The 27,408-nt window shown below is 42.9% G+C and overlaps 1 protein-coding gene across 1 annotated transcript in view; it reads right to left on the reverse strand.

Moving 5' to 3' along the window:
* Positions 1 to 27,057, reverse strand: part of LOC139339223 (zinc finger protein Xfin-like) — a 93,658-nt gene extending 66,601 nt beyond the window's left edge. Inside the window, exons 1-3 of the mRNA XM_070974736.1 lie at positions 26,561 to 27,057; positions 4,706 to 4,782; positions 3,994 to 4,108 (exon numbers count right to left, since the gene is read on the reverse strand). Of these exons, the coding sequence (XP_070830837.1) occupies positions 3,994 to 4,108; positions 4,706 to 4,782; positions 26,561 to 26,837 (469 nt within the window). The 5' untranslated portion in view covers positions 26,838 to 27,057. The remainder of the gene's footprint in view (positions 1 to 3,993; positions 4,109 to 4,705; positions 4,783 to 26,560) is intronic.
* Positions 27,058 to 27,408: the final 351 nt, after the last annotated feature.

Consider the following 27,408-nt stretch of genomic DNA (forward strand, 5'->3'; position numbering starts at 1 on the left):
CCTAGGGCTGGGCCGATAGAACGATAGCGATATGTCTCGCGATAGATACATCATCAATATCAATATAAAATGCGTTCCATAAAGCATTCGATAATTTTTTTTTTCTTCGTCGGAAAAAACCTGAAGTTGCTAAGCGAGGTTGGTTGCATGAACAAAGGCACTCGCTCTCTGGTAACTGAGCAACGTAGGGCGTAATCGCTAATCAGTGAGAGAGACACGCTAACACGCCAATCATGTAACATTATCAAGTTCGGTTGCGCCGTGTCGTTGTCACGTGTTTGATGCTCCGCGAGGAGTGAGATGAGAAATAGAAAGTGAGTTCTGCAGCGAGCGAAGAAATCGTTGATAGAACAGGGAAAGGCAACACGCCGGTATGGAGTTTTTTTGGATTTTATAAGTCGGACCATAGTCAGATCAATGCGGTCTGTAACTTATGCAAGACTTTCGTCCCCACTAAGACCGGTAATACCACAAACTTATTTAACCACCTTAGCCGCGCTCACTCTTTGGAGCGCAGCCGTATTCGCCAACGTCCAACAACATCTGCAACCGCAGCACCACGGCACAAGCAGCTGACCACCATGCAGAGGTATCTGCTTCAGTGCATCATCTAAAAGGCACGAAGACATAATGGAAGCAGCGGCATATCATATAGCTAAAGACATGCTTCCACTGAGCACTGTGGAGAAGCCAGGTTATAAACATCTCATACACGTACTTTTTTTTTTCTTAAACACACTTGCAATAAAAATATAATTTAATAGTTCATGTATGTTTAGAGTAAGAAGAGTGACTAAAGTTGTTCTTATGTCTAGGCTGGGTTTATAGTTCAGTCAGTGTTACTGTACTGTCTATCATGTTTGTTTGTTTGTTTGTTTGTTTGTATGTTACAGATGTCAAGTTTCTGCTATGTTTCCAAAACACTGCAAATATTTGAAAACATTTTATTCAGTAGAAGGTGAATCAGCTTCTGAACTTTCTGCACTAAACCTGCAGAAAAAAAAGTTCTCAGGTTTCTCTCTGTTTACATTTTTACACTTTTTTTTACATTTATTATTTGATAATATTATTTTTATTATTTTTCCATGGTTGTGTTGACATTTCCTTTCCTTTCTGCTTTGATAGCTGAGGGGATTATAATCAGAGGAAGGTTAAATTTAAAATAAAAATATTTAAATTGAATGTATTTTTCTCCTGATCCTTATTTTAAATAGGTCATAAAAAATATCAATAATTATCGATATCGACCAATATAAAACACTTATATCGCAATAGATTTTTCAGCCCTATCGCCCAGCCCTAGTGGCACCCCATCTGTGTTGCCTTTCCTGGTGGAGAAGCTCCAGCAGCACCGCCAGGGACTCTCTGCTCAGCCTAAAATCTTGTCTGGTGCCATGATCGTTGAAAAATAATAGCAGAACAGGAACACTGATGTTTATGCAGCAGTACATCGCCCTTGCCTGGATGGAGAAAGGAGGGTAAGAACAGGAGGATTAAACAAGAGCAACTGAATTTTTGTTGATGCGACAACTCTCGTGAATGTTAAAGCTTAGACCAATAATGCTTCATTTCTCCATCCATTACACTCTGGCTTCTCAATATGGTTCTGATATTTAATAACACAACATTTTAATAGGCTATTGAATTAAGTCAGGGTTATTTACATGGTTCGTACACATTTAACTATTCAATTCAAGCACTTTTCAGATCTTGAAAACATAGCATTAAAATTACAGCATACAGTACCCTGTATCAAGACTCATGGTTAAATGACATATATGTCAGACCATAGTTTATATGGCAAGCGTTTGTCACTAAACGGTATTGTTTATTAGCGGGTATATTAATTACCACGAACTATGGTAGCTATGTATGAACATTAATATGGGTTAAAATAGCTGGTTAATGTTACCTACCCACAGCGCTCTCCCAGCCAGAGATAAACGAGCCGCCAGTGTTGCAAAACCTCTGGCTCCATTGTCATCTGTCGTCTGTCTGTTATGTTTCCGTCGTCTGTCGGTTATGTTTCTGTTGTGTCATCTGTCGTCTGTTAAATTTTTGTCTCCATACGTGTGTTTTTCCTGGGTTAGGAGGGAAGAAGTTATGACGTCGTGACGCAATCAGGAAATGCTCCGAAGGCTAGACCGTCCCATTTACCAATAGTTGATGCGGCCGAAGGAGGAGCCTCTGAGGCCGTGGCCTCCGTGGGCCGCGTAGGCTGGGTCCTCCGAAGGATGCAGCCCCTGAATTGGGACACAGCCTGTAAATACTATTTACAATTTACAGTTTTTTTAGGATGATGTTTTCTTTCTATCCCACCCTTTTGTACATACCTGTTGTGTTTAACCTTCATGCACTTGTTGTCTTTTACTATTCTATCCACTTTATTGGTGCTGCTGTGAATTGGAATTTCCCCTTGTGGGACAAATAAAGGAAAATTGAATTGAACTGAATTGAATTGAATGCTGAATAGAGACCTCAATATGTATATCGACAAAAAGTGACTCCAAAGCCATAGAACTTGTGAATTTACTGGACAGCTTTGAAGTCACCCAACATATAAATTAAGCCACTCACCAGCATGGTAACAGGACTTGGTAATAACAACAGTAATCTTAATAAAGGCTAAAAGGGAATTTTTGGTTCAAAAGAGATTCTTTGATTGTAAGGCTGAAGCAAAGTTGTGCAATACTAAGAGATCATTTGAGTCCTAAAGGTATGACTGCTCTTTAAAAAAAATAAAAAATTCAAAAAGTTAAAAAATTTCAAAAAATTTTAAAACAGATGACAAGCTATTGTTGAAATTTTCAACAATACCTTGTCATCTGTTTTAAATACTGTTGCTGCAAATGGTTAAACAGTAGCTGTGTTAATGAGTTTAGCTGAATCTGTTGAGCAGCTGAAAGAAAATGGAGGAAAACTGGGCTCACAGTTCACTGTAATATATAAAGACGTCATGACAGTCTATAATAAAGCAAAACATCTGGCAATAAAGGATTACTTTTCAAATATTCTTATGGAGGATGCTGGGAATTCTGGAATATTGTTCTCCGCTACTGACCAGCTACTAAACACTAGCCCCACTGGTCTGTAGTGCTCTGCATGAAATTGCAAAGAACTTGCATCATTCTTCAATAACAAAATAATATCACCACAGATGACCTCAAAAAACCTTGTAAAAATTATGTGATCAAAGGAAAATTCACCTGTATTACATTAACTGTGTTCTGCAAGACTGTCACAGAGTCTAAATGTTCCACCTCATGTGTTGACCCTGTCCCCACAGCATTTTTAAAACAGCTGTTCCTCCACAATGTTTCAAGTCATGTTCTGAAGACTGTAAACGCATCTCTGCAAACAGGCACCTTCCCAGATGCCTTCAAATCAGCTGCTAAAGAAACCCAAGCTAGATAGTAATGAACTAACAAACCATAGGGCGATGTCCAACTTCCCATCCATCGGTAAAATATGGGAAAAGATGGTTGATTTTCAACCCGGTTTTAGAACATACCAGAGCACTGAAACTGCTCTTACTAAAATAATCAGCGACTAGTGACTAAATTCTGATCAAAATAAGCTCTCAATTCTTGTCCTTCTAAGGAGCACCATATGATACAACTGACTATGATATCCTAATTAATCATCTTTAACAGTTGGTTATATTACATTTTTGACATTGCAAAGACATATCTGTGACAAAATATCTTAAACTCAAAGTTAACCTGATCGAGGGCATGGCTTCCAAAAAGCTACTAGGTGAACCTTGAGTTTAGAATATTTTATCACAATAATGTTGCACTGACTATGGTGACTATCGATGGAGAACAACTGACAAGTCAACTGAAATCCAAATATGGTGTAAGCATTTAATCAGCTATCCTTCAAGTTTATCTTCATATTCTGATTTGTTTGTATTAAAGCCAGAGTAAACATTGAAAGCATATGAAGAATCAGTTAACCACTAATAATAACCATGTACAGAGCCACACTCACCAGTAGACAGGCCACACTCTGCCCTGATGTTAACCTCCACTTTGAGGTCCAGGTTGCAGTCATCTCGCTCCTCTTTCTCCTGTTTCACGACTGGCAACACCTTGATTTCCTCCTGCTGTGACACAATGAAAGCACGGAACATGACAATACATATCATACATACATACATTTATCAGGTTCATTTATCATTCATCACACAGTTCATGATGAACAGTGAACTCGGACCTGTGATCATTTTCATACATCTGGGTTACCTGAAATGAAGATGTCATAGCAGGCATGAGTGTCAATTCAGAAATCTTCTACTACACATTGTTTTGCAACATTATGTGGCAAAACAAGAACCTTTCAAACTCCAAGTTAGAAAAAATCCATCTGGCAACACCATCTGAGGCTGCATTCAAGTCAGGATTCCATTCAATGTGTGACATCTCTCACTTGTTGCTCCCTGTCATAAAGATTTCACATTTATAAACTTGGTGTGTTCTTTGTGTTGATATGGATTTAGTGGTTTGGTTTACTTGAGTGAACATTACAACAGAGAGGTTAAAGTTTCCAGGTCACCTGCGAGTATGTATGTCTTCCTTACTGCCTTCATTTATATGTGCCCAGAAGGAAGAAAGGATGCCTTATAAACAGCAGTATAACCCTGAAATAGCGGTGAAGTGCTGTCAAGATTTCATTTGAAAATATTCTGCTGATAAAGCTTTACCTTTGAAATGCAATGGAAGGGTTTGTCTTCAGAGGAGGTTGGAAGAGGCGGCACCAGAGGCTGATGGTCCTCACATCCTGAAAAAAATTGCACAGAACACTGAGCAAATTCTGTCCACAGGTTACGCTACCTGTTAAAGATGTGTTAAAAAAAAACACAACATACCACAAGGTACAAGGTTAATTTATTCATCATTCTACAACACAGGGTTGTACAATGAAATGCAAGTTGTGGTCCCTTTATGCTACTCCAAAAAAATAAATAAATAAAATAGATAGATAGATAGATAGATAGATAGATAGATAGATAGATAGATAGATAGATAGATAGATAGATAGATAGTCAGGAAAATAAACTATCTCTGGTAGAAGGCAAAGGCTGAATTGAAGAGCCAGAGGAAAGAAGCTGTTCTGTAGTCTGTAGTCTAACAGATACTTTTGAATCGAACCAGGGGCTTAAAAAAGTGCCTAAAAACTGCTCATGGGTACAAAGTAAAGCAATTCCCTAACTCCTGTATTTGTTGTATGATTTGTACTGTATGTGTTTGCACAAATAAGGAAAGTGGATCACCTGCAGAAAACCCATCCAGACTTCACACCACACAAAACTTTAAACCAGCACCTTATTGTTGTGAATAACACTCAACCATCAGCTTCCCCCCAAAATCAAATTTTAAGCACTTACGATAGATTTTTAGTTTAAAGCTGACAAATTGTCCTAGAGTTTTTGATGTTGAAGAATTAATGCAACTTGACTATCAGAGTGCAGGAAACTGCCACACACCTGTCACTGGTGCAATAGTGGGAGGTCTCCATTGCACTTTTTTTTTTTTAACTATATTTTTGGGCATTCTTGCTTTAATTTGACAGAGGAGGCAATGTAAAACAAAATTACCCAGATGGCAAAGCACCTGCTGCAGCAGCGCAGGAATAGTTTTCTGTCTTCTAATATTCAGTGAAGCTTTACCATTTAATGCAGTGTAAAGACAACAAAGACAAAATGTATCTTTACAACATGGTAAGAAATACACTGGCTTGTTGATTGGCTGAGAAATCAGATATGAAAATGGTTGCATTTAAATGTCTGATATTCACAAACTAACTTATTTTACTGTAATTTCAGCTAATTATCACAGGGGAAAGTCTTGCAGTGAATGCTTACTCACATTATACTTGGGAGTAAAACTTACATATGTACCCTGGAGAGATAGATGCATTTACACATTTTGAGCATCTGGATAGAATGTATCTATCAGATTTCATTCCATATTGAGTGTTTCTTAGATGCATAAATATTTAGCCTTTTTAATACCTCTGAGCTATCCCGTCCACTCAAAATGCATGACGTGGTCAGAGCAGCGGGACAGCTGTGGAAATGTGCACTTCTTCCTGGACTTAGTTACTCGGAATTCTCTGCCTTGTCTGGATTCACCAGTTGCACATTCCATGAATATCCATTAAACTGTTAACTTTTCATCAGTCTCCTGTCTTCTCTGTCTGAGCGTGGCACTTTTATGCCCTAAAACGAAACAGCAGTTCCACACTCAGATCAGAAAAGGTTAGCTTAAGTTATTGTGTAACTTTTACAAAAAGAAAGAACACAGTCTTTGTCTTACTTTAATTCATAAACAACAAAATGGACCCTTTCTCAAAGGTTTTTCTGATACAATGTTTCATCATACCTCTGAAATGATGTGTACCTTATGGTGTTTAATGTTGTAATGTAATACTGCTAAGGAACTGACATTGGTGAATCACTGACTTTATGTCTCTATTTGTGCTAGTGTTATGCAACATTTACCATTTCCATATTATCACAGCATTATCTTATTGGGTCTTGTATCCACAGTGGCTGCTGTACAGCACAGCTGTCAGCTGTGAAGTGCACTCCTCCTTCAGCGGACTGGCCACTGTCAGTATCTGCAGTAGATGTGAGAGGAACCCTGCAACATTCCAGTCAGCGTGGCCCCTCAAAAGTTTACATTCAGAGTTGAGTTGGGCGGTTTATCCAAATTTTGATACCGTCAAACCTTCCCCACATTTTCCTAGGGTATACCTAGACTAATTAAGAATCACTTTGCAGGGCAGTGTAGCAGAACTGACCTGTAATTGACCCTCTTTCCCTCTCTTTGGAGAAATGGAGTTGTAAAACATCCCAACTTTCAAGAGCTATTGACCAACTGAACTGTTGCAGGAGGTGTTAATTTGGGGAGAGACAAAATGTCTGGCTTAGAGACATCTCCTCCACACTCTTCCAGTGAAGCGGGAATACCAACACCTTCACATCAAAGGCTATCTCTTGCTCAGGATGTTCTCATGGCAATGCTAATTCTTTCCTGATAGCCCCATGAGAGATCAGGACAATAAAACTGTCTGAATGAAAGGTGCCAGGTCCCAGAGGAACCTACTGTAGTGTGTACTACCTTAATTTGATGTTGCATTCGTTGATAAAATGTCGGGGCACCACCTTCCTCAGCTAAGAAGGACTGCAGAGATTAACTGCTATAACGCTGATAAATACGAACGAATGAACTAACAGTAAACCAGTCTGATAACCTGAAGTGTAAATTCTGGATACAGGGATCGTAAATATTCAGTTCAAAAGGACACCGTCTAACCAGGACTTAAATCAAAATATCATTTATTAAGCAGAATTGTGGATAATGGGTAACGTACCATGAACAATAAGACAGAAGATGGGAGGTGATATGACAGAACACACAAGAAACTTATGGCAACACAAGGGTAAATAAATTGGCGATAGTGAGAGGCAGTCTAAAAGGAATAATGGGGACGCGAACGCAGAGTTAAGGGAAAGAACGATTAATGGAGAGAATTTGGACGAATTGACCTAATCTTAACCTCACGGACCAACTCTTATTCAAACCCACTTAGCGTGCCTACTTGGTTGCTGGCGTCCCGTTGTGCTCTGCTCCGAACTGGCTCGAAGACGTTCCAGATGTTCGTCCACGGCTCGATCTGCTTGGTGGTCTAGTGGAAGGCCCAGACCTCCAAGATGACAAACTGGTGCGGAACGGGGCGTCTCTGGAACTGGTTCGGCGGTCGGTTACAGATGATGGACTGCTCCGGATGGTTGTGAACCGGACCAAGGATCAACAGCTGGCCGCAGGGTTTGGTTCGGTTGAGTCCGTGACGGATTATTTTAGACTGATAGTACAAATTAAGAGTCTCTTCGATGGCCGGTCGAAGAAGGCTACAAAATTAGTATTACTTGCCTAAATTCACTAATGAAAACAAAACAAAACGTTGGGCTAAAGAGGAAGTTAACTTTGAAGTTTACGGCAAATTATAAGAATACGTCTTCTGAAGATTATTTACGCTACCCGGAATGGCTTGGAGTAGCTCGAAGACGAAACTTAAGGAGCAAAACGACTGTGCAAAACTTAAGACAAAAGCAAAGAAAGGAACTCAGCTGAGAGTAACTAGACGTGAAAAGAAAACAAAGGAACAGGACTAAAACCAACTAACAAAAACAAAAATCTACTGAAAATCTACTTAGACGGAACAAAAGAAACAAAAACTAAACCAAAAATCTACTAAGAAAACTAAAAATCTACTAAAAGGCTACTGCTGAAACGCGCACTACACGCAGTTTTTAAAGGTCGCTCCGGGGCGTGTCGAAAGGCAGGCCATCGAATCACGGGAGACTCTTTGTGACGCGCGGTGTAATCTCGCCTCATGGAGCTGAACTAATCAAAGAATCATACGAGGGGCTCATCTGCTTCTCACTATGGTCAATCACATATAATTTCAATGACCAATTTTCAATGGCATTTCAACATTGCTCACAGCATGCATTAGACACTTTCTATGGTTGGGTGAAAACATTAAATGATAATCATGGTACAGTTTTATCCCAACAGGTATAATAACTCCATGAATAACTAATACAAAAATAAAGGTAGGAATAAAGAGAGGCAGATTATATTTGTCAAAAATTGATTATCACGATTACGGTTACTTATCGATAAATGTACCAAGTCAAGCATATTCAGTCTGACGGTTAGGAAACTCTGGATGGCAGTATAGTTTGTGGTGACAATTCATACAACTTTTATAAAACCGTTAAAATCACAACTTGGTCATACTTCGGGTCAGAGATACGGGAAAAACATCAATATTATGTGTACCCCGAGTCCTGTAAGTTGAAAACATGAAAAGTTAAGTTTGACATAAAATCTGGTTATCTTGGAGTGTTGAGGAAAACACACAAACGTGAGTCACTAGTTGCTTCAAGGGATGTCCGGTTTACGACCATCAGCATTTGCTGATGTTCGCGGATTCCTCAGAGGCCTGCCATTTGTCTCTTCAGGCAGCCTTGTTGCATGGAGTCCTCGGGCTATTGGGGAAGTAATTAGCATAGAGTAGGACATCCTGATTTAGAGATAGGCGTTGACCTTTTGGCTTTATTTCTTCAGTGTGTGAGTAAAGTAGTTTACTGAACCAGACTTCCTGTCTCTCTTCGAAATCAGATTGCATTATAGGTAAAACAGACGGTCTATAATTCAATCGGTTGGCGGGTTTACACCTCCATTTCCCTTGAGTATCACCAGAAAAGGAGGGAAAGAAGGGGTCAGTTAAAGGCCGGTTCTGCTACACTACAAAATCAGATAATGCTGATGGGTTGTAAATTAGACATTCCTGACGCAAGCTGTTTGTATGTCTGTGTGCCTTCTTTCTAATACACCAGCATAACTGAATCTCTATGTTTGATTTAACTTTGGATTTTCTTACAGTGCCAAGCCTATAATCTGGATGATATCAATGCTTTTGTGGTGGTTCTAGCTTGTAAAATGACAAAGCTGTGATTTTAACTTTCCTACAAAGTTTGTCTAAGTTTCTACCATGGAACCATGCTGCCATCTAGAGGTTTGTAGTTATGCTGTTGTTGTTACATTAGGTACTTGATATAAGACAATTATGATAAGTAGTAATAATCATTTCGGGCAAATATAGTCTGCCTTTCTTTTTTTCTTTGCTATGTTGTGTTAGTTATAACTTGGGTCATCACATATATTAGAATGAGTATTAGAAATTGTTATCATGATTATTGTTGAATGTCGTCATTTGTTCATAAGAATTGTCTAATGCATGTTGTGAACAGTGTCGAAATGCCATTGAAAATACATTATTTGAAATATATCTGATTGACCATAGTGAGAAGCAGATGAACCCCCTTTTACGAATCATTAATTAATCCTCCTCTATGAGGTGAAATCACATCGCTCGCCTGAAAGCCGTCCCACATGCGCAACAGCCTATTGGTGATTAGACACGCCTTGGAGGATTATACCGTCTGCAGCACGCAGCGCAAACCCAGTTCTCTATTCTGTTCTCGTTTCTGTCAAGTTCTTAATTTTTCTTTCTAAAGCCTAGTTTGCCTAAGTTTCAACAAGCCTTCTTTGTCTTAGTCTTGTCCAGTCGTTTAGTCGTTTTGCTCTTAAAGTTTCTCCACCTTCTGCGCTGCCCAAAGCAATGCTGAGTAGCATGAGTTATTCTTCAGAAGACGTGTTTCTTTAGTTTTGCCATGAAACTTTCATTTTACTCGCCACATTAAGCCATATGATTTTTTATTATTATTATTAGTGAATTTTAGTCAAGTAATGATAATTTTGTAGACACTTTTCGACTGGCCATCGAAGAGACCATTGGTTTGGGTTAACAACCATCCAGAGCCGTTCCTCACCTGCCACCGATACCGTCGAGTCCAGATCCTGAAACATCACTGTCCAACCTCAGCTCTCAACCTTGCTCTGCCTGGGTCTTTCACCGGACTGCCGAGCAGGCCTCAATAGGAACGCCGCCAGCCAAGTAAGCATGCTAAGCGGGTTGGATAAGAGTTGGTCTGTGAGGTTATGATACTGTTAATTTGCCCAAATTCTCTCAACTATTCGTTCAGTCACTTAACTTTGGCCTGGATGGCTCTGCACCTTGGTGTGGGGCCTCCTGTCTGCCTGGGTCATGTGGTGCAGGGTGGCACTCCCTAGTCATGGGCTGGGGGCCCTCTCAGTGTGGATGGCCCCCTAAGGTGGCTTATTCCTTGCCTTGTCCATATGGGTGCCGGGTCTATGTGTGCGTACGTGCGTGTCTGTGAGTCTCTATATGTCTCTATGTATTTATGGGGGCGGGAGGGCTGGGTTCTCTTTTTTGCTGTTTTTAGCCTCTGTGAGGCACTTTGTGTTGCTTTTAAGTATGAAAAGTGCAACATCAATAAAGATTGATTTGATCTGGTCTACTGTTGATTCATTCGTTTGTTTTTCATCAGCATTATAGCAGTTAATCCCTGCAGTCCTTCTTAGCTGAGAAAGGTGGTGCCCCTGTATTTTATCAACGAATGCAACATCAAATTAAGTTAATTCCCCTGCAGCAGTGTGACATGCGCGCAGTTCAGATGGTCAATGCTCACGCTAGGAAGCATCAATCCTAACTTGTAGCATACAAGAATGACGGGGAGAAACTCAGCTAAAAGTCTCTACTAAGCATTGCCAGCCAAACAAAACATAATTCAAACTCCATGAAATTATATGGGCATGTAACGAAAACATGAAAGTAGCGCACGTCAACAGTACTGCATCTGCTGATTTCACCATTTCACGCAAACCACACAAGCCTGGTATCATATGAAAGCAGAGAGTCTGACGATCACGAAGATGTCTGCCTCTTCACTGTTCAATCACTTGGCGAGCTAGCAGCCAAAGAGTAGCAGAAAAAAAAAAAAAATCATAAAGTAATCAGAAATCAGAAATACTTTATTGTTCCCCGAGGGGAAATTATTTTAGTTACAGGTGCTCCTTACAAGCATAGAAGAAATAAAAGAGATGAAGAAGAGACAGGATATAGAAGAGATAGAATGGATAATAGAAGAGACTAAAAGAATTAAAGAGAAAATATGTATTTTATATATACACACACACACACACACACACACACAATATATATATATACTGATAACTAAACAAAATATATATATTGAGACAAAATATACATACTTAGACAAGGGCCATTCAGAGGGAGGAGTTGTACAGTTTGATGGCCACAGGCAGGCATTTTGGTGGGGTGAGTTTCTCACTGAAAGTACTCTTGTAACCAGCACACCATGAAGTGTGACGTTGTCCAAAATAGTCTGTAGCTTAGTCAGCATCCTCCTCTTTGACACCACTGTCAGAGAGTCACACTCCATTCCCACAACATCACTGGCCATGTGGATCAGTTTCTTGAGTCTGTTGGCGTCTGGCATCCTCAGCCTGCTGCCCCAGTATGCAACAGCATAGAGAATAGCACTGGCCACCACAGACTCATAGAAAATCCTGAGCATAGTCCGGAAGATGTTGAAGGACCTCAGTCGCCTCAGAAAATAGAGACAACTCTGGCCCTTCCCGTAGAGAGCATCAGTGTTCTTTGCCCAGTCCAGTTTATTGTCAATATTTACCCCCAGGTACTTGTAATCCTCCACAATGTCTATACTGACCCCCTGGATGCAAACAGGGGTCACTGGTGCCTTGGTTCTCCTCAGGTCCACTACCAGTTCCTTAGTCTTTGCCACGTTTAATTGCAGATGGTTCTGCTCACACCATGTGACAAAGGTATCTACAACAACCCTGTACTCATCCTCATCACCCTTAATGATATATCCAACTATCACAGAGTCATCAGGAAACTCCTGAAGGTGGCAGGTCTCTGTGCAATAGTTGAAGTCTGTGGTGTAGAGGGTGAAGAGGAAGGGAGAGAGAACAGTCCCCTGTGGGCCCCAGTGTTGCTGACCACTCTGACACACAGTGTTGCAGGCACACATACTGTGGTCTGCCAGTCAGGTAGTCCACAATCCAGAACACTAGTAGGGCATCCACCTGCATCGCTGTCAGCTTGTCACTCAGTAGCGCTGGACAAATGGTACAGAACCCTCACAGTGCTCGCCAGTTTGTCCAGGTGGGCACAGACACAGTTGAGCAGGTAGATGATGGCATCCTCAACTCCAAGTCAGGGCTGATAGGCGAACTGGAGGGGGTCCAAGAGTGGCTTGACCATGGGCCGGAGATGCCTGCCAGTCCGTCACCTCAAAACAGCCCAGCAATGTCTCATATGTCTCCTCTGACCATCTCCTTACTGTCCTTGTAGTCACAGGCTGACTCTTCACCAGAGGCACATAACAGGGATTGAGTTGCACAAGATTGTGGTCTGACCTGTCCAGAGGGGGGAGGGGGGAGTAGCTGTATGTATCCTTAATGTTAGCGTACAGCAAGTCCAGGGTTCTCACCTCTCTTGTAGGAAAGCTTGAGGAAAGCTCACTTGCTGAGTGAAGGTGGGCAGTGTTGTTGTCATGGTGACGTGGTTGAAGTCACTCGAGATAGTGATGAATGCACTTGGGTGTTGAGTTTGCAGACGGACTACAGTGGAGTGAATGATGTCACATACCGACATCGGGTTGGCAGAGGGGGGATGTAAGCAGCTACAATAACAGCATGTGAAAACTCCATTGGCAAATAATATGGCCTGAGCCCAACAGCCAACAGTTCGATGTCCAGGCAACAGATACATTCCTTGATGGTGATATGACCAGGATTACACTATCAGTTGTTGACTAGAACGACGAGCCCCCCTCCTTTACGTTGACCACTTTCAGTGCAATCCTGGTCGGCCTGAACAGTCTGAAAGCCACTGCTGGAGACGTTGTCATCGGGTATGTCCTGATGCAACCATGTCTCCGAAAAACAAATCAGACTGCACTCCCGGAACTTCCTCTGACTTCTGCCAAGTGCTGTTAGCTCATCCGCGTATTTGCCAGCGACCTCACGTTGCCCATGATGAGAGAGGGGAGACACAGCTTATATCTCCTCTTCTCCATAAACCTCTGTTGTCTCAACCCAGCTCTTTTCCTTCACTATTTCTATCCTCCCCTGCATCCTCTGTGTGTTTTCCTCCAGATTTCAGTGGAGATCTCTGATGTTCTGGCTGACAAGCCGGCCAGCCTCAGGGCGATCAGCTGATCTCTGGAGTAAACAATGCGGCCGTGAAGTAGCTGCACATCGGTGCTGTGTCCCAGTGAGAGTAGCAATTCCAAGGCGAAGAAACAGACCAGAACTCTCTCGGCCAAGATGTTTGGAGAGGTCACAGCTTCAAGATGAAAGTCGTAAAATAACAAGTATTAATGATAAAGAATAGAGCAAAAAAAAAGCGGAAAACTAAGAAAACAAACAGGAGCGACTGCAACAGGCTGCACGCACACTCTCGAAGTGTTACCTTTGCTGTTTTGTGGTGAAAAGTTATATTCCAGCTTGAAAAAAAAAACGCTGCTAATGTCTCCTCCTATGACTCTGTGTTACTTGGAGAGCAATCACTTTAGACTTTAGATATTTTTATTGATCCCAATCTGGGAAATTGTTTTGTTGCAGCAGCAATGAACAAAAAACATACAGATGACCAAAGAACATATACAAGAATTAAAAAAAGAAAATGCACAAAAAGTGACAATATATATATATATATATATATATATATATATATATATATATACACAGAAAGCAGCACTGAATACAAGATAAAACTAAATGTAAATGTAAATATACTGTAAATATTAATAAATGTTGTGCAATATTGCAATTATGCAGATAAAAATGTTAGAAGAAGAAGGAGCTCTGCTGTCTGTCCACAAGGTGGGAAAGAGGATGTTCAGGGTTATCCATAATGGATAACAGTCTGTCCAGTGTCCTCCTCTCCACCACCTCCTCAAAAGTGTCCAGTTTGCAGCCAATAATGGAGCCGGTCTTCCTGATCAGTTTGTTGAGTCTGTTGGTCTTGCTGGCTCTGATGCTGCTCCCCCAGCACACTGCAGCAAAGAAGAGTGCACTGGCAACAACAGACTGGTAAAAGATCTCCAACATCTTGCTGCACACGTTGAATGATCTGAGCCTCCTCAGGAAATAGAGTCTGCTCATCCCCTTCTTGTAAACAGCGTTGATGTTAAGTTTTCCAGTTCAGTCTGTTGTCAAGGTGCACTCCGAGGCATTTGTAATCCTCCACTACTGTGACATTCTCCCCCACAATGCATGGTCCTTGATCTTGGCCATGTTAAGCAGCAGGTGATTTCTACCAGACCATTCCACAAAATCGTCCACTACTCCATATACTACTCTATATTCCTTCTCTTGTCCAGGGTGAAGAGAAAAGGACACAGAACAGTCCCCAGTGGTGCTCCTATACTACTTTCCACAGTCTCAGAGAGAATGTTGCCCAGTCAGACAAACTGTGGTCTGTCTGTCAGGTAGTCAGTAATCCAGGAGATGGTGGAAAGGGGTGGGGGGCTGTAGGGCCACTCCTGGCTGTGTGGAAAATTTTGGACATTCTGGTCAGAGGTGCACTCAACTTTGCTCATGCAGTGAAACGCCGTAGGAGAGGAAAACGGGCCGGTGCGCTGGTGCGCCTTCACCAGCATGGACAACGCACAGTGTTACCGGGAATATTCCTCTCTAACATGCATTCACTGCCCAACAAACTGGAGGAACTGCAATTACTGTTGGGTAGAAACAGGGACTTTTCTTAATCTTTTCTTAATCTGCGGTTTTGTGCTTCATCGAGACATGGCTCTGTGGATTAATACCGGACTCTGCGCTGCAGCTGGCTGGCTTCCAACTCCTCCGCTTGGACAGAGACATGGAACTCTCTGGCAAAACTAAAGATGGAGGAATCTGTTTCTACATCAACAGTGGCTGGTGCAAGGACGTGACAGTGATCCAGCAGCTCTGTTCTCCTGACCTGGAATCTTTTATCAGTATGCCTTTTTATTCACCTCATGAGTTCGCTTCATTCATTCTGGTCGGTGTTTACATCCCGCCGCAGGCCAACATGCAGGGCACACAGTGTATGCTCGCAGACCAGATACTGTGTGTGGAGCGGACCAACCTGGACTCTTTAGTTTTTGTCCTTGGCGCCTTTACCAATGGTAACCTCACCCATGAACTCCCTAAATAGAGACCGATTATTAAATGTCCGACTGACGATTCTGGATCACTGTTACACCACAGTCAGGGATGCTCATCACACCATCCCCTGTGCTGCACTGGGCCACTCTGACCATGTCATGGTCCGCCTGATTCCTGCATACAGGCAGAAACTAAAGCTCTGCAAACCTGTAGTGAGGACATCAAGGAAGTGGACCAGTGAGGCTGTGGAGGATCTCTAGGCATGTTTGGACTCCACTGACTGGGATGTGTTCAGGACTGCTATCAACATTCTGGATGAGTACACAGAGGCTGTGATGTCCTACATCAGATTCTGTGAGAACTGCTGTGTTCCATCACGCACCAGGGTGAGTTACAACAATGACAAACCTTGGTTCAAAGCCAAACTCAGACAGCTAGGGTTGGCAAAGGAAGAAGCCTTCAGGAGTGCGGACAAGGACTGATTCAAAGAGTCGAGAACGAGTTTGTTTGATTGTACTCTGAGAAGCTCAAACACCAGTTCTAAGCTAACGACACTGCGTCTGTCTGGAAAGGGCTCAGGCAGATCAACAACTACAAGCCTGAAGCCCCCCATCAATGATCGACGCCTAGCCAATGACCTGAATGAGTTCTACTGCCGCTTTGAAAGGCAAAGGGACAGTCCAACAACCATCCCCCATGACACCTCCCAACAGCTCCAGCTCCAGTCACCTCCAACAATGCCCACCTTAACACCTCACTGGAGACATGTCATGTGCCAGCCTGCTTCAAGTCTTCAACCATCATCCCAGTTCCCAAGAAGCCAAGGACCACAGGACTTAATGACTTCAGACCCTGACCTCACCCTGACCTCTGTGATAATGAAGTCCTTTGAGCGCCTTGTGCTCTCATACCTCAAAGACATCACCGACCCTCTCCTGGACCCCTTGCATTTTGCCTACAGAGCCAACAGGTCTTCAGACGATGCAGTCAACTTGGCCCTTCACTTCACCCTCCAGCACCTGGACTCCACAGGAACCTACAGCAGGATCCTGTTTCTGGATTTCAGCTCTGTCTTCAACACCATCATCCCAACTCTGCTTCAGGAGAAGCTCTCCCAGCTGAGCGTGCCTGACTCCACCTGCAGGTGGATTACAGACTTCCTGTCTGACAGGAAACAGTGTGTGAAGCTGGGGAAACACATCTCCGACGCAAAGACCATCAGCACCAGGGCTGTATTCTTTCTCCTCTGCTCTTCTCCCAGCTGCACCTCCAGTCACCAGTCCGTCAAGCTCCTGAAGTTTGCGGACGACACCGCCCTCATCGGACTCATCTCTGATGGCAACGAGTCCGCCTACAGGTGGGAAGTTGACCATCTGGTGACTTGGTGTAACCAGAACAACCTAGAGCTCAACGCTCTAAAGGCAGTGGAGATGGTTGTGGACTACAGGAAGAACTCAGCCTCACCTGCCCCCATCACCCTCTGTGACTCCACTATTGACACTGTGGAGTCTTTCCGCTTCCTGGGAAATGTCATCTCCCAGGACCTCAAATGGGAGCCGAACATCAGCTCCCTCATCAAGAAAGCACAACAGAGGATGTACTTCAAAGACAATGATGGTGCACTTCTACACAGCCATCATTGAGTTCATCCTCGCCTCCTCCATAACCATCTGGTATGCTGCTACCAAGGACAAAGGCATACTGCAGGGTGTAATTCAGTCTGCAGAGAAGGTGATCGACTGCCATCTCCCGTCTCTTCAGGACTTGTACGCTTCCAGGACCCTGAGGCATGCAGGAAATATTGTGGCTGATCCCTCCCACCCCGGACACAAACTCTTTGAGACACTCCCCTATGGCAGGAGGCTGCGGTCCATCAGGACCAAAACCTCACACCACAAGAACAGTTTTTTCCCATCTGCTGTCAACCTTATCAACAAGGTCCGGAACCCCCCTGACACTCTTCACATTTCACCTCTGCCTCCTCTTGTCAAATTGACATTGCCATAACTCTATGCGTTACATTAATGCTCTGTTTGGACTTCCTTCTGAAAAGACAGACTCTGTTTCCAAAAAAAAAAAAAAAAAAGACTTATGTATATATATTTATATTTGTAAGCGGCCAGCAGGGGGGTTCTTATCTGATTTGATTTAATGCTGTTTTCCTGGTGCTCCGGAAATGGTAAAGGGGTTATGAGTGTCTTCACACACTTCTTCCTTTGTCACACGTGTGCAAAGTTTTACCAGAGTAGCTGCCGGGGTTGGGGAGATCAAAGGAATAAAGGACATGTGTAAATGCAACTGTGACTGTGGTGTTTGTTTAGCCACTACCAGAAGAAGATACGGTTGGGATTAAAGAGTTTATGCCCTTGGTAGGTGAAGTGAGGTAATGTTTGTTTATTTATTTGTAAGGGTTGATGGCTATGATGAATTGGTTTTATGAATGAAATGTTGTTAAACTGTACGAATATGGACGAGGGGCGGGAGTAAGTCCATCCATTCTCTTCCGCTTATCCGGGGCCGGGTTGCGGGGGGAGCAGTCTGAGCAGGGTTGCCCAGGACGCCCAGACTTCCCTCTCCCTGGACACTTCCTCCAGCTCTTCCAGGGCGACCCCGAAGCGTTCCCAGGCCAGCCAAGTGATATAGTCACCCCAGCGTGTCCTGGGTCTTCCCCGGGGCCTCCTCCCGGTGGGACATGCCTGGAACACCTCCCTAGGGAGGCGTCCAGGGGGCATCCGATAGAGATGCCCGAGCCACCTCAGCTGACTCCTCTCGATGCGGAGGAGCAGCGACTCTACACTGAGCTCCTCCCGGGTGACAGAGCTCCTCACCCTATCTCTAAGGGAGCGCCCCGCCACCCTGCGGAGGAAACTCATTTCAGCCGCTTGTATCCGGGACCTCATTCTTTCGGTCATGACCCAAAGTTCATGACCATAGGTGAGGGTAGGAACGTAGATTGACCGGTAAATCGAGAGCTTTGCCTTTCGGCTGAGCTCCTTCTTCACCACGACAGACCAGTACAGCGACCGCATTACTGTAGCCGCTGCACTGAACCGCCTGTCAATCTCACGTTCCATCCTTCCCTCACTCGTGAACAGGATCCCAAGATACTTAAACTCCTCCACTTGAGGCAGGAACTCTCCCCCAACCTGAAGGGAGCAAGCCACCTTTTTCCGGTCGAGAACCATGGCCTCGGACTTGGAGGTGCTGACTCTCATCCCAGCTGCTTCACACTCGGCTGCGAACCGCCCCAGCGCATGCTGAAGGTCCTGGCTCGAGGTAGCCAACAAGACAACATCATCTGCAAAAAGCAGAGACAAAATCTGCCGGCCCCTGAACCGAACCCCCTCTGGCCCCTGGCTGCGCCTAGAAATTCTGTCCATAAAAATGATGAACAGAACCGGTGACAAAGGGCAGCCCTGCCGGAGTCCAACATGCACCGGGAACAGGTCCGACTTACTGCCGGCAATGCGGACCAAGCTCCTGCTCTGGTTGTACAGGGACTGTACAGCCCTCAACAGAGGGCCTCCAACCCCATACTCCCGGAGCACCTCCCACAGAATGACGCGAGGGACACGGTCGAATGCCTTCTCCAAGTCCACAAAATACATGTGGACTGGTTGGGCAAACTCCCATGAACCCTCAAGCACCCTGTGGAGGGTATAGAGCTGGTCCAGTGTTCCACGGCCAGGACGAAAACCGCATTGTTCCTCCTGAATCCGAGGTTCGACTATCGGCCGGATTCTCCTCTCCAGTACCCTGGAATAGACTTTCCCAGGGAGGCTGAGGAGTGTGATCCCCCGATAGTTGGAACACACCCTCCAGTCCCCCTTTTTAAAAAGAGGGACCACCACCCCAGTCTGCCAGTCCAGAGGCACTGTCCCCGTCTGCCACGCGATGCTGCAGAGGCGTGTCAACCAAGACAGTCCTACAACATCCAGAGACTTGAGGTACTCAGGGCAGATCTCATCCACCCCCGGTGCTTTGCCACCGAGGAGCTTGCGAACTGCCTCAGTGACTTCAGCCCCGGTGATGAATGAATCGACCTCCAAGTCCCCAGTCTCTGCTTCCTCTACGGAAGACATGACAGAGGGATTGAGGAGATCCTCAAAGTATTCCTTCCACCGCCCGACAATATCCCCAGTCGAGGTCAACAGCTCCCCACCTCCACTGTAAACAGTGTTGACAGAAAGCTGCTTCCCCCTCCTGAGGCGCCGAACGGTTTGCCAGAAATTCCTCGAGGCCAACCAGTAGTCCTCCTCCATGGCCTCCCCGAACTCCTCCCAGACCCGAGTTTTTGCTTCTACAACCGCCTGAGCTGCCACACGCTTGGCCTGCCGGTACCCATCAGTTGCCTCAGGAGTCCTATGAGCCAACCAGGCCCGATAGGACTCCTTCTTCAGTTTGACGGCATCCCTTACTTCCGATGTCCACCACCGGGTTCGGGGGTTGCCGCCACGACTTTACGGCCACAGCTACGAACGGCTGCATCAACAATGGAAGTGGAGAACATGGTCCATTCGGACTCAATGTCTCCAACCTCAAGGATCTGGTTGAAGCTCTCCCGGAGGTGGGAGTTGAAAACTTCCCTGACAGCGGGTTCCGCCAGACGTTCCCAACAGACCCTCACGGTACGTTTGGGTCTGCCAAGTCTGTCCCGCTTCTTTCCCTGCCAGCAAATCCAACTCACCACCAGGTGGTGATCAGTTGACAGCTCAGCCCCTCTCTTTACCCGAGTGTCCAGGACATACCGCCGAAGGTCAGATGATACGACTACAAAGTCGATCATTGACCTCTGGCCTAGGGTGTCCTGGTGCCACGTGCACTGATGGACATCCTTATGCTTGAACATGGTGTTCATTATGGACAAACTGTGACTAGCACAGAAATCCAATAACAGAACACAACTCGGGTTCAGATCGGGGAGGCCGTTCCTCCCAATCACACCCCTCCAGGTGTCATTGTTGCTGCCCACGTGAGCATTGAAGTCCCCCAGCAGAACAATGGAGTCCCCGGTTGGAGCACTTTCCAGTACCCCTCCCAGGGACTCCAAGAAGGCCAGGTACTCTACGCTACTGTTCGGCCCGTAGGCCGAAACAACAGTGAGAGACCTATCCCCAACCCGAAGGAAGCGGCCCTCTCGCTCAGCGGGGAGAACTCCAACACATGGCGGCTGAGCTGGGGGGCTATAAGCAAGCCCACACCAGCTCGCTGCCTCTCACCGCGGGCAACTCCAGAGTAGAAAAGAGCAGGCAGGAGTAAGTATTGAATTTATTGTGTAGTATGGTTTAATATTTGCAATCATGTAATTTAATTTTTTCGTGTGTTTTAGTTTCACAGTGCTAAAGATAAAATAAAAGGTTATGCACCAGTCGAGCTCCAGCCTACGCGTTGTGAATGCAGAGGGACCGTAACAATATTGTTATATTTTTTACTACTTTGATAGCTTATTTTTTACTAAATGTGTCATGCACCAACTTCACCAAAGCAAATTCCTTGTATATGTATATTCCTTGTAAGTCGTACTTCGCAATAAAGGCTTTTCTGATTCTGATTCATTCCTGTCTCTTTTTTGTCCCCTGACCTGAAAGCTTGTTTCTTCTTGTTCAGGAGACTTTCAGTTCACTGGTCCTAGTTCACAAAGGTCCTGGTTGTTGACATAAAGAGGAGGGGGTTTCTAGAGTGGAGGGAGCACTCTTCACGCTGTTCTATATCTGGTGTAGTTTCCTTCTGGATCATCATTGGTGTTTCTATGGTGAATTTGGGTTTGCTGCCCCTCGATTCTCTTGACGCTGAGCTATTGAGCTATTGACTATTAGCTATTGTAACTACGCAGTTAGTCACAGAGGACTCAGCTGAGCAGCCCGAGGCCTTATTTTACTGTTTTATTTGTATTTCGTCCTTTTATGAGAGCTAAGAACAGCAAGCAAGCAGAAAAAAGGCTGAAAAAATGTTTTCAACAGAGGAGTTTCTCCGTACACTTAGACGAGATAACGGTACTCTGCCCAGATGCGTCCAAATGAGCGCCTGGACATAACTGTGTTAAAACATCTGTAAAACTGCTCAGGTTAATTTTTTTAGCGTGTACTTTTGTACAGTCACCTTTTTCTCAAGTAAAAATTCAACCAGATGCATTGAACGGAGAAGACTTCATTTTTGTTATGACGATGCTACAATTATGTTAGACCCCTATAGACCTATATGCAACAACAATGAGAATTCATATTGGGAGGAAATCAACAGTCTCGTAGGGTGGCACACGCTGAACAAGTACTGCTCAACAACAGCAAGACCAATAACTTGATCACTGATATTGGGGAAAAAATGAGACAAAGATGGTGGTGAAGCAGATCAACAGTTTTTGTTTGTCAGGAATCATCATCACAGAGAACCTGTAGTGGTTGTGAAACATCTCCACCATGGTGAAGAAAGCTCAAAAACAACTGGACTTCTTCTTAAGGAAACTTAGGAAAGCAAATTCCTGAGTCAAGTTCTTATAAACTTTTACAAGAAAGCATCCCGATTGGAAAAAATGACAAACTGGCATGGGATGTGCATGGCCCAGGATGGGAAGGCTCTACAGAGGGTGATTAAAACCACCAAGAACATGATTGATGCCATCTTCTCAGCATTAGTGATACTGGTGGGGTGAGGTGTCTGCACAGAGCCAAGAGGATACTAAAACACAATACCTGCCCAAGCCACAGCCTGTCCACCCTGCTGCCACCTGACAAGTGACATAGAAGTACCTGCTGCTGTGCAACCAGACTACAGAGCAGCTTCTTTCCTCAGGCTATGAGAGTTATCCTCTACATCCCACCATAAATAACATGGAAATTTACAATTGCACATACTGCACGCACTTTCAGGATGTTCATATGTAAAGGTATATATACATACAAAACTATATGTATATAAACAACTATATATATTGTTTTATTTTCTTTTTAGTTTATTCTATTCCAATTTAAATAATTGTACATACTGTATGTTCTATATGTGTGTAGTACGAAGGGGCAACAATTTAGATTTCATTAAGTAACCATGTGTTGTACATTAATAATTAAATTAATTCACATTTTTAGCATATGGTCTGTGCATGCTCAGTTGTCATCAAGTTGTGTTCTTCTGTAAGGTAAAAAGAACAAGGTAGAAATTATTGTTATTCTGTCCAATATTCAGTATACTGGGGAACAAAATTGTATCTCTTCAGTTTACACAATAAGAATGAATAGAATAAAAAAGACAAAACAAGCTCAGAGACAATGAAGTAAAAGTAGTATTGAGTAAGGTGCAATGAATGAACATCGCTATCAGACATGTAAAGAGGTGTCATGTTTAAGTACAAAAAGTGAAAAGTTCTAATTAATAAAAATGTACATAAATCAAATACCAATAATACCTGCTATAACAGAATAGGTAGAAGACATAAAAATGGAAACTGCCATTAGCATCACAGTAGGTTCTGTTGAAGTATATGTACATCTAAATGTGAGTGTGTGTGAGGGGTAAGCATAGTTCACTGGTCAGAATCTTGGCAGGAAATCCTTTGACTCTGGCTTGGCTCTTGCATGGTTAGAATTGGACCTATATGAAGGAACACAGTGTTTTTCCTATAATATTACATAATAATATATATTACAAATGAAAGAATTCATCAAGATGCCTTTTTTAACCTATGCAAGTTAAAATTAGGTCTTTCTGTGCTTGGATAATTTCTACAAACAGATATCTGCAAGGGACAAGAGTTTGGTCTCGGAAGCAGTTTTCTGTTTGTAGTTCGTTTTTAATCCAAGGAGTACTGAACAATCACATCTGAGCAGGTTTTGGCTGCATGCATTTTAACAGTTTGTGTGGAGAACAAAAGAGGTAGAATTGGCGACAATGCAATCTCAGAACCCAACAGCAATTATTTAGCTTTTTTTGAAAGTCAAGTTATTAATTGGACTTTAAACAATGGAAGAGGAAATCTTGACCCAGATGTTAGCTTTCCTAGCCGATGGGTTCCAAGACTTGTCCTTGGCCAAAGCAGAGATCCTATTTTAGACCTTCTCTTCCAGACTTAGTGTAATGTTTTGTTGTCAGGTTTGCAAAATGCTAGTACCAATAGTCTTCAAATAGTTCAGAATGCTGTAGCTAAAATTTTAACTAATACGAGAAAATTAACATTACATCAATTTAGCTTCTCTTAATTGGCTCCCTATCCATGTCAGATCAGACTTTAAGCTGCCTCTGGTGACTTATGAAATTGTAAATGGTCTTGCCCCTTCATACCTGTAGAACCTTTTCCTATTATGCCTCCTTCCTTTGGAATACCTTTCCTGCCTCTGTTGAGGCCTTTAAATCCAAACTTGAAACTCATCTTTTCACCTTAACTTCAGTTAACTGCCTCTTACCTTGTACCTTTTACAATTATCTATCATCATCACTATCATTATCTATTAAGCCCAGTACTGTAGTAATACAACAATACTATAAATTCTCTGAAAACCACTGTATCTCTCTGACTCTCTGATTGTGACCAATGTCAGTACCATGCTTATGTAATGAAAGCCTTCACGTGACACTGAAGTAGCTGTCTATACCGGTTCCATCTTGTCCGCAAATTTGAAAGTGTCGAGTAGCAAAAACAAAAACAAAACAAAACAAAAAAAACCTGTGCAGTGTGTAACTTTCCATTGATGTGTGAGTAGTCCTGATCTATTTTTCCATCATGTACTGACACACATGATTGTGTTGTGGCTCCTTTAAAGGAATTCACCTTCACCCAGCCTGCCCACTTTTAATGCTTCATCTCTTCCACCTTTTGTCATCCGGTTGCAACTAAACTGACAGATAATGTCTGGTAGCTACTTCACTCTGACAGCTGACAGAGCAGCTATGAAGAATTATAAAAGCATCAAAGCCGATAAATATTTATATATTCAAATCCATATTGGAATTGTAAAAAAAAAAAATCATATATATGATTGTGAAAATTATTATGTGATTATAGAAAAAGACCTTAAAGCACTGCATGACAGACGGGAGTCACATTGCCAGTGTCTGTTGTCTAATGACTACATTTTTTTGTTTTCTTTTTCTTGCTGGGAAAATCTGTTGATATCCGACATGTTTAAGTCTCTCTGGTCATGTCATAAAAGTAATTTCTTCATTTTTGCTCTATATTTCTTTCATTGCTTCATTACATCATTACTTAAAGGAACAATGTGCAATTTGAATTCTTAAAAAAATGTATACTCAACATTTCCCTGGAAATGATCATTTGGAATTCTTGTCCTTTTAGACCTAAGTGTAGCATTTGATACAATTGACCATGACATTTTAGTCAATCATCTTGAACAGTTGGTAGGTCTTTCTGTCTCTGTGTTATATTGATTCAAAACATACATCAAAGGGAGAAAGTTTTTCATCAGTCCTGGAGATCAAGTGTCCGAGAACATGACATCTGTTTTGGATTTGCACAAAGGAGCTGCCTCGGTCCATTACTGTTCTCACTACGCATGCTGCCACTTGGTGATGCCTCTGGCAATAAATTAATGGATGAGCAAAAATTTCTTGAAGTTAAATGATGACAAAAATGAAATCCTACTAGTCAGCCCTAAAACAAAAAGAGAAATGCTATTTAATAAATTAACTCCCTGGATTAAATCTGAGGTTACAAGTTTTTGTGTCATCCCAGATTCAGATCTAAGATTTATATCCCACATCAACAAGGTGACCAAAACTCAGAAACATAGCTTAAGTACAACAATTTATAAATCAAAAACATGCTGAAAATCAGATTGATGCCTTTATTTCAAGAATTATTATCACTGTAACGCACTATTTACAGGCCTCAAAAAAAAACAAAAAAACAGACTTCAACTTCAAAATTGTGCAGCTGCTCTAAACTGGCTTCCTGTAACACTTAAAGTTGCTTTTAAGGTCCTCCTCCTTGTGCACAAAGCCTTTTCCACTATTTGCCTACACACATTACCTCTAGATATCAGGGAAGCCAGTTCACTGAAGCTAAAGACTTGTCTTTTCACTTTAGCCTTTAACTAGCTATGACTTTCCTAATACAGGCCTGAAACTTTTGCAGTTTGTCTTGCACTTATGCACTGCTGCATTTTTTAAAAATGTGTTTTGCTTGGTTATCTGCAATCTACTTTTTACCTTTATTATTATTATTCGGTGGTTTTATTTTCCATCTTATGTACTGTCTTTGGTTTTATGTGAAGCACCTGATGCTTGTGATTTTGACTTTGAGCTGCATTTCCTCTATGAAAGGTGCTATAAAAATAAAATTAAATATAAAAATATAGTTGTTGTTGTTGTTGTTGTTATATTTCTAAATGGATGTGTGTAAGCCACAAGGCAAACTGAGGACGAGAAAACTGTACATACCTAGCAAAGAGCGGAAGGAACAGGGGCTAATAAGCAGCAGAGGGCTGTTTGGGTATCTCTAAACATGGACAAATAAGATCAAAACTATCTGCAAGGCAAACTTGTTTTTGACCTGAATTGACACAAACCCAGTCTATGCCACGTTGCTAGTCTAACAAAACTCGGAATCAAACTTTTCCTTCAATGTAACCGTTAGGTAAGGCCAGCCTGCCATATAACGCACTAACATACATACATATGACAATGTGTGCCTGTATGATGCTGAGGTCCACAGCAGTGCAGGAACCACTGGCGCGCAGTAGTGTGTGTGTTCAGTCATCATAGCAGCGCTGGAGAAGTTAGAGCAGTCTGGAAACAGAATGACAGCCACTTCAAGCTAGTCAATTTGATATTGATCAAATCATCATCAAATCAAATCAAATCAATTCAAATCAAGATGTATGTATGAGGATATATCAGTGTCATGACTTAATGTTTCCTGCCTCGCAGCAGGTGAGCTGCAGCCTTGCCTTCTGCCATCTCCATCTGGTTACCTTCGGGTAGCCTAAAATGAACGGCGTGCATATCCTCCCGCTGACTCCGTCTCCTCATTCTACTCTCGTAGCTCCACATTTTCACGTCCATTTCCCGCAATTTCTGCCGCAGGGCATCGTTTTCCTTGTTGCTCCGCTCCCGCTCCTGGTCCATCTGGGAGCGCAGCGCAGCGTACCTATCGTCCACCAGTTTGCAGATCTCTGTCACCGCCGAATTGGCCAATATCTCTATAATAGAGGCGATTTGCGCTTGAAAGCCAACACTGTCCGCCATCATCGCCAGGTCTGTCTGTCTGTTCCTGCACAGACAGATGCGCGCGGCCAGCGGCTGCTGCTGCTGCGGTGCACGTGCGTGAACAGATCCACAGATCAACACACAGATATGTAACTGCTGTCATGCAAAATGCTTAATGCCTAACTGACACTGTCTCTCTTCTTGAATGTGTTGAAGACGGTTGTGAATCTTTGAGGTTCGAAAGTCGCCTCTTGATGACGTCAGTTTGTTGTTCAGCATCACTTCACAGGCAGCGGATCACACGTCCTTGTATGAAATGCTTTGTACTGATGGCTTCATGTTTTAAACTTTTACGATGAAGTGTGTCCAAAACTATTTTATGATCCATGTCTTTATTTTTTACAAATTCTAAACCAATGTAACTTTATTTTAGACCAAATTTGAACGTGCAATTATTATCTGCAATCCATCAGCCAAATGACTTGCATAGAGCTGGGCGATATGGCTGAAAACTCTATTGCGATACAAGTGTTTTATATTGGTCGATATCGATGATTATTGATATTTTTTTATGACTTATTTAAAATAAGGACCAGGAGAAAAATACATTCAA

The sequence above is a fragment of the Chaetodon trifascialis genome, chromosome 2 (assembly GCF_039877785.1).
Source record: "Chaetodon trifascialis isolate fChaTrf1 chromosome 2, fChaTrf1.hap1, whole genome shotgun sequence".
Classification (NCBI taxonomy): domain Eukaryota; kingdom Metazoa; phylum Chordata; class Actinopteri; order Chaetodontiformes; family Chaetodontidae; genus Chaetodon; species Chaetodon trifascialis.